Source organism: Heptranchias perlo, unplaced genomic scaffold (assembly GCF_035084215.1).
Source record: "Heptranchias perlo isolate sHepPer1 unplaced genomic scaffold, sHepPer1.hap1 HAP1_SCAFFOLD_63, whole genome shotgun sequence".
Classification (NCBI taxonomy): Eukaryota; Metazoa; Chordata; class Chondrichthyes; order Hexanchiformes; family Hexanchidae; genus Heptranchias; species Heptranchias perlo.
Window position 1 is genome coordinate 3995627 of NW_027139655.1, and position 11435 is coordinate 4007061.

The 11435-nt window shown below is 60.1% G+C and overlaps 1 protein-coding gene across 1 annotated transcript in view; it reads left to right on the forward strand.

Annotated features, from left to right (window-relative positions):
* The window catches only part of LOC137317691 (NACHT, LRR and PYD domains-containing protein 3-like), a 174022-nt gene extending 173491 nt beyond the window's left edge, over window positions 1–531 (forward strand). Inside the window, exons 9-10 of the mRNA XM_067980867.1 lie at window positions 104–271; window positions 444–531. Of these exons, the coding sequence (XP_067836968.1) occupies window positions 104–271; window positions 444–531 (256 nt within the window). The remainder of the gene's footprint in view (window positions 1–103; window positions 272–443) is intronic.
* The last annotated feature ends 10904 nt before the right edge of the window (window positions 532–11435 follow it).

Genomic DNA, 11435 nt, shown 5'->3' on the forward strand with positions numbered 1-11435 from the left:
GCTAGTGTTTTTAAGAAACACTGTATATTATTATTCGTACCAGTAATAATGTTATTAAAAAACACTAATTATTCCCTGTCATTTCTCTCTCTCTGATCCCCAGTCTGGAATGTATCGGTCTCACAGATTCTTGTACCGAGGATCTTGTCTCCGCTCTCAGCACAAACCGGTCACTGAGGGTTCTGAACCTGAGATCAAACTCCTTCACAGACCGATCTGTCCCCGCTCTTCGCTCCCTCATACAGAACTGCAGCAGTCTGGAGCGGATCGGGTGAGTGTTTGTGTTAATGTTTAATGTAATAAATAAAATATCAATGGGAATCAGTCCCTTTTATGGGTAATATTTGTCTTTAATTATTATTGAAATATTAAACCCAGTCTCCCTGTTCTTTACACTGTTGTTCAATCTGTTTATTTCCTGTTTACTCTTTAATCTGTTTCAGTCTGGGGGGGAATCAGTTCCGACCAAACGGAAAGAGACACCTGGAGTCACTGAGGGAATCCAGACCCGGACTGAGTGTGGGAGTGTGAACATTTCAATTCAAAATCATTGCTGGTCTCATTATATGAATATTTTTGGCTGATTCTCTGTCCCTCCCCTTTAAGCGGCCGCGCTCCAGGTTGAAATCCGAACGCCCCTTGAACGTTTTCCAGCTCGAGCTGAGCGAGCGTCGTCTCCCATTGTGACGTCAGAGACCCAGCGACAGGGCCATGAGACTCAGTCACCTGGTCCCACAGCGCTGATTCTGCCGGATATCCGGGGCTGGATGGTCCCCAATGGGACACTGGGTCAATGTACAGACAGGAAGGGCCCAGGGTGGGGCTCAGTCTGGGCTGCAGTGGGACACTGGGTCAATGTACAGAGAGGAAGGGCCCAGGGTGGGGCTCAGTCTGGGCTGCAGTGGGACACTGGGTCAATGTACAGACAGGAAGGGCCCAGGGTGGGGCTCAGTCTGGGCTGCAGTGGGACACTGGGTCAATGTACAGACAGGAAGGGCCCAGGGTGGGGCTCAGTCTGGGCTGCAGTGGGACACTGGGTCAATGTACAGAGAGGAAGGGCCCAGGGTGGGGCTCAGTCTGGGCTGCAGTGGGACACTGGGTCAATGTACAGACAGGAAGGGCCCAGGGTGGGGCTCAGTCTGGGCTGCAGTGGGACACTGGGTCAATGTACAGACAGGAAGGGCCCAGGGTGGGGCTCAGTCTGGGCTGCAGTGGGACACTGGGTCAATGCACAGTGAGGAAGGGCCCAGGGTGGGGCTCAGTCTGGGCTGCAGTGGGACACTGGGTCAATGTACAGACAGGAAGGGCCCAGGGTGGAGCTCAGTATGGGCTGCAGTGGGACACTGGGTCAATGTACAGACAGGAAGGGCCCAGGGTGGCGCACAGTCTGGGCTGCAGTGGGACACTGGGTCAATGTACAGACAGGAAGGGCACAGGGTGGGGCTCAGTCTGGGCTGCAGTGGGACACTGGGTCAATGTACAGACAGGAAGGGCCCAGGGTGGAGCTCAGTCTGGGCTGCAGTGGGACACTGGGTCAATGTACAGACAGGAAGGGACCAGGGTGGGGCTCAGTCTGGGCTGCAGTGGGACACTGGGTCAATGTACAGACAGGAAGGGCCCAGGGTGGGGCTCAGTCTGGGCTGCAGTGGGACACTGGGTCAATGCACAGACAGGAAGGGCCCAGGGTGGAGCTCAGTCTGGGCTGCAGTGGGACACTGGGTCAATGTACAGACAGGAAGGGCCCAGGGTGGCGCACAGTCTGGGCTGCAGTGGGACACTGGGTAAATGTACAGAGAGGGTGGGGCTCAGTCTGGGCTGCAGTGGGACACTGGGTCAATGTACAGACAGGAAGGGCCCAGGGAGGGGCTCAGTCTGGGCTGCAGTGGGAAACTGGGTCAATGTACAGACAGGAAGGGCCCAGGGTGGGGCTCAGTCTGGGCTGCAGTGGGACAATGGGTCAATGTACAGACAGGAAGGGCCCAGGGTGGGGCTCAGTCTGGGCTGCAGTGGGACACTGGGTCATTGTACAGATAGGAAGGGCCCAGTGTGGGGCTCAGTCTGGGATGCAGTGGGACACTGGGTCATTGAACAGTCAGGAATGGCCCAGGGTGGGGCACAGTCTGGGCTGCAGTGGGCCAATGGGTCAATGTACAGAGAGGAAGGGCCCAGGGTGGGGCTCAGTCTGGGCTGCAGTGGGACACTGGGTCAATGTACAGACAGGAAGGGCCCAGGGTGGGGCTCAGTCTGGGCTGCAGTGGGACACTGGTTCAATGTACAGACAGGAAGGGCCCAGGGTGGGGCTCAGTCTGGGCTGCAGTGGGACACTGGGTCAATGTACAGACAGGAAGGGCCCAGGGTGGGGCTCAGTCTGGACTGCAGTGGGACACTGGGTCAATGTACAGACAGGAAGGGCCCAGGGTGGGGCTCAGTCTGGGCTGCAGTGGGACACTGGGTCAATGTACAGACAGGAAGGGCCCAGGGTGGGGCTCAGTCTGGGCTGCAGTGGGACACTGGGTCAATGTACAGACAGGAAGGGCCAAGGGTGGAGCTCAGTCTGTGCTGCAGTGGGACACTGGGTCAATGTACAGACAGGAAGGGCCCAGGGTGGCGCACAGTCTGGGCTGCAGTGGGACACTGGGTCAATGTACAGACAGGAAGGGCCCAGGGTGGGGCTCAGTCTGGGCTGCAGTGGGACACTGGGTCAATGTACAGACAGGAAGGGCCCAGGGTGGAGCTCAGTCTGGGCTGCAGTGGGACACTGGGTCAATGTACAGACAGGAAGGGCCCAGGGTGGCGCACAGTCTGGGCTGCAGTGGGACACTGGGTCAATGTATAGAGAGGGTGGGGCTCAGTCTGGGCTGCAGTGGGAAACTGGGTCAATGTACAGACAGGAAGGGCCCAGGGTGGGGCTCAGTCTGGGCTGCAGTGGGACAATGGGTCAATGTACAGACAGGAAGGGCCCAGGGTGGAGCTCAGTCTGGGCTGCAGTGGGACACTGGGTCATTGTACAGATAGGAAGGGCCCAGTGTGGGGCTCAGTCTGGGCTGCAGTGGGACACTGGGTCATTGAACAGTCAGGAAGGGCCCAGGGTGGGGCACAGTCTGGGCTGCAGTGGGGCAATGGGTCAATGTACAGACAGGAAGGGCCCAGAGTGGGGCACAGTCTGGGCTGCATTGGGGAAATGGGTCAATGTACAGACAGGAAGGGCCCAGAGTGGGCCTCAGTCTGGGCTGCAGTGGGACACTGGTTCAATGAACAGACAGGAAGGGCCCAGGTTGGGGATCAGTCTGGGCTGCAGTGGGACACTGGGTCAATATACAGACAGGACGGACACAGGGTGGGGCTCAGTCGGGGCTGCAGTGGGACACTGGGTCAATGCACAGACAGGAAGGGCCCAGGGTGGAGCTCAGTCTGGGCTGCAGTGGGACACTGGGTCAATGTAGACAGGAAGGGCACAGGGTGGAGCTCAGTCTGGCTGCAGTGGGACACTGGGTCAATGTACAGACAGGAAGGGACCAGGGTGGGGCTCATTCTGGGCTGCAGTGGGACACGGCGTCAATGTACAGAAAGGAAGGGCCCAGGATGGGGCTCAGTCTGGGCTGCAGTGGGACATTGGGTGAATGTATAGACAGGAAGGGCCCAGGGTGGGGCTCAGTCTGGGCTGCAGTGGGACACTGGGTCAATGTACAGGCAGGAAGGGCACAGGGTGGGGCTCAGTCTGGGCTGCAGTGGGACACTGGGTCAATGTACAGACAGGAAGGGCCCAGGGTGGAGCTCAGTCTGGGCTGCAGTGGTACACTGGGTCAATGTACAGACAGGAAGGGCCCAGGGTGGCGCACAGTCTGGGCTGCAGTGGGACACTGGGTCAATGTACAGAGAGGAAGGGCCCAGGGTGGGGCTCAGTCTGGGCTGCAGTGGGACACTGGGTCAATGTACAGAGAGGAAGGGCCCAGGGTGGGGCTCAGTCTGGGCTGCAGTGGGACACTGGGTCAATGTACAGACAGGAAGGGCCCAGGGTGGGGCTCAGTCTGGGCTGCAGTGGGACACTGGGTCAATGTACAGACAGGAAGGGCCCAGGGTGGGGCTCAGTCTGGGCTGCAGTGGGACACTGGGTCAATGTACAGACAGGAAGGGCCCAGGGTGGGGCTCAGTCTGGGCTGCAGTGGGACACTGGGTCAATGTACAGACAGGAAGGGCCCAGGGTGGGGCTCAGTCTGGGCTGCAGTGGGACACTGGGTCAATGTACAGACAGGAAGGGCCCAGGGTGGAGCTCAGTCTGGGCTGCAGTGGGACACTGGGTCAATGTACAGACAGGAAGGGCCCAGGGTGGCGCACAGTCTGGGCTGCAGTGGGACACTGGGTCAATGTACAGACAGCAAGGGCCCAGGGTGGGGCTCAGTCTGGGCTGCAGTGGGACACTGGGTCAATGTACAGACAGGAAGGGCCCAGGGTGGAGCTCAGTCTGGGCTGCAGTGGGACACTGGGTCAATGTACAGACAGGAAGGGCCCAGGGTGGCGCACAGTCTGGGCTGCAGTGGGACACTGGGTCAATGTACAGAGAGGGTGGGGCTCAGTCTGGGCTGCAGTGGGAAACTGGTTCAATGTACAGACAGGAAGGGCCCAGGGTGGGGCTCAGTCTGGGCTGCAGTGGGACAATGGGTCAATGTACAGACAGGAAGGGCCCAGGGTGGGGCTCAGTCTGGGCTGCAGTGGGACACTGGGTCATTGTACAGATAGGAAGGGCCCAGTGTGGGGCAAAGTCTGGGCTGCAGTGGGACACTGGGTCATTGAACAGTCAGGAAGGGCCCAGGGTGGGGCACAGTCTGGGCTGCAGTGGGGCAATGGGTCAATGTACAGACAGGAAGGGCCCAGAGTGGGGCACAGTCTGGGCTGCATTGGGGAAATGGGTCAATGTACAGACAGGAAGGGCCCAGAGTGGGGCTCAGTCTGGGCTGCAGTGGGACACTGGTTCAATGAACAGACAGGAAGGGCCCAGGTTGGGGATCAGTCTGGGCTGCAGTGGGACACTGGGTCAATATACAGACAGGATGGACCCAGGGTGGGGCTCAGTCGGGGCTGCAGTGGGACACTGGGTCAATGTAGACAGGAAGGGCACAGGGTGGAGCTCAGTCTGGGCTGCAGTGGGACACTGGGTCAATGTACAGACAGGAAGGGACCAGGGTGGGGCTCATTCTGGGCTGCAGTGGGACACTGGGTCAATGTACAGAAAGGAAGGGCCCAGGGTGGGGGTCAGTCTGGGCTGCAGTGGGACATTGGGTGAATGTATAGACAGGAAGGGCCCAGGGTGGGGCTCAGTATGGGCTGCAGTGGGACACTGGGTCAATGTACAGACAGGAAGGGCCCAGGGTGGGGCTCAGTCTGGGCTGCAGTGGGACACTGGGTCAATGTACAGACAGGAAGGGCCCAGGGTGGGGCTCAGTCTGGGCTGCAGTTGGACACTGGATCAATGTACAGACATGAAGGGCCCAGGGTGGAGCTCAGTCTGGGCTGCAGTGGGACACTGGGTCAATGTCCAGAAAGGAAGGGCCCAGGGTGGCGCACAGTCTGGGCTGCAGTGGGACACTGGGTCAATGTACAGACAGGAAGGGCCCAGGGTGGGGCTCAGTCTGGGCTGCAGTGGGACACTGGGTCAATGTACAGACAGGAAGGGCCAAGGGTGGAGCTCAGTCTGGGCTGCAGTGGGACACTGGATCAATGTACAGACAGGAAGGGCCCAGGGTGGGGCTCAGTCTGGGCTTCAGTGGGACACTGGGTCAATGTACAGACAGGAAGGGCCCAGGGTGGAGCTCAGTCTGGGCTGCAGTGGGACACTAGGTCAATGTACAGACAGGAAGGGCCCAGGGTGGCGCACAGTCTGGGCTGCAGTGGGACACTGGGTCAATGTACAGAGAGGGTGGGGCTCAGTCTGGGCTGCAGTGGGACACTGGGTCAATGTACAGACAGGAAGGGCCCAGGGAGGGGCTCAGTCTGGGCTGCAGTGGGAAACTGGGTCAATGTACAGACAGGAAGGGCCCAGGGTGGAGCTCAGTCTGGGCTGCAGTGGGACACTGGGTCAATGTACAGACAGGAAGGGCCCAGGGTGGCGCACAGTCTGGGCTGCAGTGGGACACTGGGTCAATGTACAGAGAGGGTGGGGCTCAGTCTGGGCTGCAGTGGGACACTGGGTCAATGTACAGACAGGAAGGGCCCAGGGAGGGGCTCAGTCTGGGCTGCAGTGGGAAATTGGGTCAATGTACAGACAGGAAGGGCCCAGGGTGGGGCTCAGTCTGGGCTGCAGTGGGACAATGGGTAAATGTACAGACAGGAAGGGCCCAGGGTGGGGCTCAGTCTGGGCTGCAGTGGGACAATGGGTCAATGTACAGACAGGAAGGGCCCAGGGTGGGGCTCAGTCTGGGCTGCAGTGGGACACTGGGTCATTGTACAGATAGGAAGGGCCCAGTGTGGGGCTCAGTCTGGGCTGCAGTGGGACACTGGGTCATTGAACAGTCAGGAATGGCCCAGGGTGGGGCACAGTCTGGGCTGCAGTGGGGCAATGGGTCAATGTACAGAGAGGAAGGGCCCAGGGTGGGGCTCAGTCTGGGCTGCAGTGGGACACTGGGTCAATGTACAGACAGGAAGGGCCCAGGGTGGGGCTCAGTCTGGGCTGCAGTGGGACACTGGGTCAATGTACAGACAGGAAGGGCCCAGGGTGGGGCTCAGTCTGGGCTGCAGTGGGACACTGGGTCAATGTACAGACAGGAAGGGCCCAGGGTGGGGCTCAGTCTGGGCTGCAGTGGGACACTGGGTCAATGTACAGACAGGAAGGGCCCAGGGTGGGGCTCAGTCTGGGCTGCAGTGGGACACTGGGTCAATGTACAGACAGGAAGGGCCCAGGGTGGGGCTCAGTCTGGGCTGCAGTGGGACACTGGGTCAATGTACAGACAGGAAGGGCCCAGGGTGGAGCTCAGTCTGGGCTGCAGTGGGACACTGGATCAATGTACAGACAGGAAGGGCCCAGGGTGGTGCACAGTCTGGGCTGCAGTGGGACACTGGGTCAATGTACAGACAGGAAGGGCCCAGGGTGGGGCTCAGTCTGGGCTGCAGTGGGACACTGGGTCAATGTACAGACAGGAAGGGCCCAGGGTGGAGCTCAGTCTGGGCTGCAGTGGGACACTGGGTCAATGTACAGACAGGAAGGGCCCAGGGTGGCGGACAGTCTGGGCTGCAGTGGGACACTGGGTCAATGTACAGAGAGGGTGGGGCTCAGTCTGGGCTGCAGTGGGAAACTGGGTCAATGTACAGACAGGAAGGGCCCAGGGTGGGTCTCAGTCTGGGCTGCAGTGGGACAATGGGTCAATGTACAGACAGGAAGGGCCCAGGGTGGGGCTCAGTCTGGGCTGCAGTGGGACACTGGGTCATTGTACAGATCGGAAGGGCCCAGTGTGGGGCTCAGTCTGGGCTGCAGTGGGACACTGGGTCATTGAACAGTCAGGAAGGGCCCAGGGTGGGGCACAGTCTGGGCTGCAGTGGGGCAATGGGTCAATGTACAGACAGGAAGGGCCCAGAGTGGGGCACAGTCTGGGCTGCATTGGGGAAATGGGTCAATGTACAGACAGGAAGGGCCCAGAGTGGGGCTCAGTCTGGGCTGCAGTGGGACACTGGTTCAATGAACAGACAGGAAGGGCCCAGGTTGGGGATCAGTCTGGGCTGCAGTGGGACACTGGGTCAATATACAGACAGGATGGACCCAGGGTGGGGCACAGTCGGGGCTGCAGTGGGACACTGGGTCAATGTACAGACAGGAAGGGCCCAGGGTGGAGCTCAGTCTGGGCTGCAGTGGGACACTGGGTCAATGTAGACAGGAAGGGCACAGGGTGGAGCTCAGTCTGGGCTGCAGTGGGACACTGGGTCAATGTACAGACAGGAAGGGACCAGGGTGGGGCTCATTCTGGGCTGCAGTGGGACACTGGGTCAATGTACAGAAAGGAAGGGCCCAGGATGGGGCTCAGTCTGGGCTGCAGTGGGACATTGGGTGAATGTATAGACAGGAAGGGCCCAGGGTGGGGCTCAGTCTGGGCTGCAGTGGGACACTGGGTCAATGTACAGACAGGAAGGGCACAGGGTGGGGCTCAGTCTGGGCTGCAGTGGGACACTGGGTCAATGTACAGACAGGAAGGGCCCAGGGTGGAGCTCAGTCTGGGCTGCAGTGGGACACTGGGTCAATGTACAGACAGGAAGGGCCCAGGGTGGCGCACAGTCTGGGCTGCAGTGGGACACTGGGTCAATGTACAGTGAGGAAGGGCCCAGGGTGGGGCTCAGTCTGGGCTGCAGTGGGACACTGGGTCAATGTACAGACAGGAAGGGCCCAGGGTGGGGCTCAGTCTGGGCTGCAGTGGGACACTGGGTCAATGTACAGACAGGAAGGGCCCAGGGTGGGGCTCAGTCTGGGCTGCAGTGGGACACTGGGTCAATGTACAGACAGGAAGGGCCCAGGGTGGGGCTCAGTCTGGGCTGCAGTGGGACACTGGGTCAATGTACAGACAGGAAGGGCCCAGGGTGGGGCTCAGTCTGGGCTGCAGTGGGACACTGGGTCAATGTACAGACAGGAAGGGCCCAGGGTGGGGCTCAGTCTGGGCTGCAGTGGGACACTGGGTCAATGTACAGACAGGAAGGGCCCAGGGTGGAGCTCAGTCTGGGCTGCAGTGGGACACTGGTTCAATGTACAGACAGGAAGGGCCCAGGGTGGCGCACAGTCTGGGCTGCAGTGGGACACTGGGTCAATGTACAGACAGCAAGGGCCCAGGGTGGGGCTCAGTCTGGGCTGCAGTGGGACACTGGGTCAATGTACAGACAGGAAGGGCCCAGGGTGGAGCTCAGTCTGGGCTGCAGTGGGACACTGGGTCAATGTACAGAGAGGGTGGGGCTCAGTCTGGGCTGCAGTGGGAAACTGGGTCAATGTACAGACAGGAAGGGCCCCGGGTGGGGCTCAGTCTGGGCTGCAGTGGGACAATGGGTCAATGTACAGACAGGAAGGGCCCAGGGTGGGGCTCAGTCTGGGCTGCAGTGGGACACTGGGTCATTGTACAGATAGGAAGGGCCCAGTGTGGGGCAAAGTCTGGGCTGCAGTGGGACACTGGGTCATTGAACAGTCAGGAAGGGCCCAGGGTGGGGCACAGTCTGGGCTGCAGTGGGGCAATGGGTCAATGTACAGACAGGAAGGGCCCAGAGTGGGGCACAGTCTGGGCTGCATTGGGGAAATGGGTCAATGTACAGACAGGAAGGGCCCAGAGTGGGGCTCAGTCTGGGCTGCAGTGGGACACTGGTTCAATGAACAGACAGGAAGGGCCCAGGTTGGGGATCAGTCTGGGCTGCAGTGGGACACTGGGTCAATATACAGACAGGATGGACCCAGGGTGGGGCTCAGTCGGGGCTGCAGTGGGACACTGGGTCAATGTACAGACAGGAAGGGCCCAGGGTGGAGCTCAGTCTGGGCTGCAGTGGGACACTGGGTCAATGTAGACAGGAAGGGCACAGGGTGGAGCTCAGTCTGGGCTGCAGTGGGACACTGGGTCAATGTACAGACAGGAAGGGACCAGGGTGGGGCTCATTCTGGGCTGCAGTGGGACACTGGGTCAATGTACAGAAAGGAAGGGCCCAGGGTGGGGCTCAGTCTGGGCTGCAGTGGGACATTGGGTGAATGTATAGACAGGAAGGGCCCAGGGTGGGGCTCAGTCTGGGCTGCAGTGGGACACTGGGTCAATGTACAGACAGGAATGGCCCAGGGTGGGGCTCAGTCTGGGCTGCAGTGGGACACTGGGTCATTGTACAGATAGGAAGGGCCCAGTGTGGGGCTCAGTCTGGGCTGCAGTGGGTCACTGGTCATTGTACAGTCAGGAAGGGCCCAGGTTGGGGCACAGTCTGGGCTGCAGTTGGGCAATGGGTCAATGTACAGACAGGAAGGGCCCAGAGTGGGGCACAGTCTGGGCTGCATTGTGGAAATGGGTCAATGTACAGACAGGAAGGGCCCAGATTGGGGCTCTGTCTGGGCTGCAGTGGGACAGTGGGTCAATGTACAGACAGGAAGGGCACAGGGTGGGGCTCAGTCTGGGCTGCAGTGGGACACTGGGTCAATGTACAGACAGGAAGGGCCCAGGGTGGGGCTCAGTCTGGGCTGCAGTGGGACACTGGGTCAATGTACAGAAAGGAAGGGCCCAGGGTGGGGCTCAGTCTGGGCTGCAGTGGGACATTGCTTGAATGTATAGACAGGAAGGGCCCAGGGTGGGGCTCAGTCTGGGCTGCAGTGGGACACTGGGTCAATGTACAGACAGGAAGGGCACAGGGTGGGGCTCAGTCAGGGCTGCAGTGGGACACTGGGTCAATGTACAGACAGGAAGGGCCCAGGGTGGGGCTCAGTCTGGGCTGCAGTGGGACACTGGGTCAATGTACAGACAGGAAGGGCCCAGGGTGGGGCTCAGTCTGGGCTGCAGTGGGATACTGTGTCAAAGTACAGACAGGAAGGGCCCAGGGTGGAGCTCAGTCTGGGCTGCAGTGGGACACTGGTTCAATGTACAGACAGGAAGGGCACAGGGTGGGGCTCAGTCTGGGCTGCAGTGGGACACTGGGTCAATGTACAGACAGGAAGGGCCCAGGGTGGGGCTCAGTCTGGGCTGCAGTGGGACACTGGGTCAATGTACAGAAAGGAAGGGCCCCGGGTGGGGCTCAGTCTGGGCTGCAGTGGGACATTGGGTGAATGTATAGACAGGAAGGGCCCAGGGTGGGGCTCAGTCTGGGCTGCAGTGGGACACTGGGTCAACGTACAGAGAGGAAGGGCCCAGGGTGGGGCTCAGTCTGGGCTGCAGTGGGACACTGGGTCAATGTACAGACAGGAAGGGCCCAGGGTGGGGCTCAGTCTGGGCTGCAGTGGGACACTGGGTCAATGTACAGACAGGAAGGGCCCAGGGTGGAGCTCAGTCTGGGCTGCAGTGGGACACTAGGTCAATGTACAGACAGGAAGGGCCCAGGGTGGGGCTCAGTCTGGGCTGCAGTGGGACACTGGGTCATTGTACAGATAGGAAGGGCCCAGTGTGGGGCAAAGTCTGGGCTGCAGTGGGACACTGGGTCATTGAACAGTCAGGAAGGGACCAGGGTGGGGCACAGTCTGGGCTGCAGTGGGGCAATGGGTCAATGTACAGACAGGAAGGGCCCAGAGTGGGGCACAGTCTGGGCTGCATTGGGGAAATGGGTCAATGTACAGACAGGAAGGGCCCAGACTGGGGCTCAGTCTGGGCTGCAGTGGGACACTGGTTCAATGAACAGACAGGAAGGGCCCAGGTTGGGGATCAGTCTGGGCTGCAGTGGGACACTGGGTCAATATACAGACAGGATGGACCCAGGGTGGGGCTCAGTCGGGGCTGCAGTGGGACACTGGGTCAATG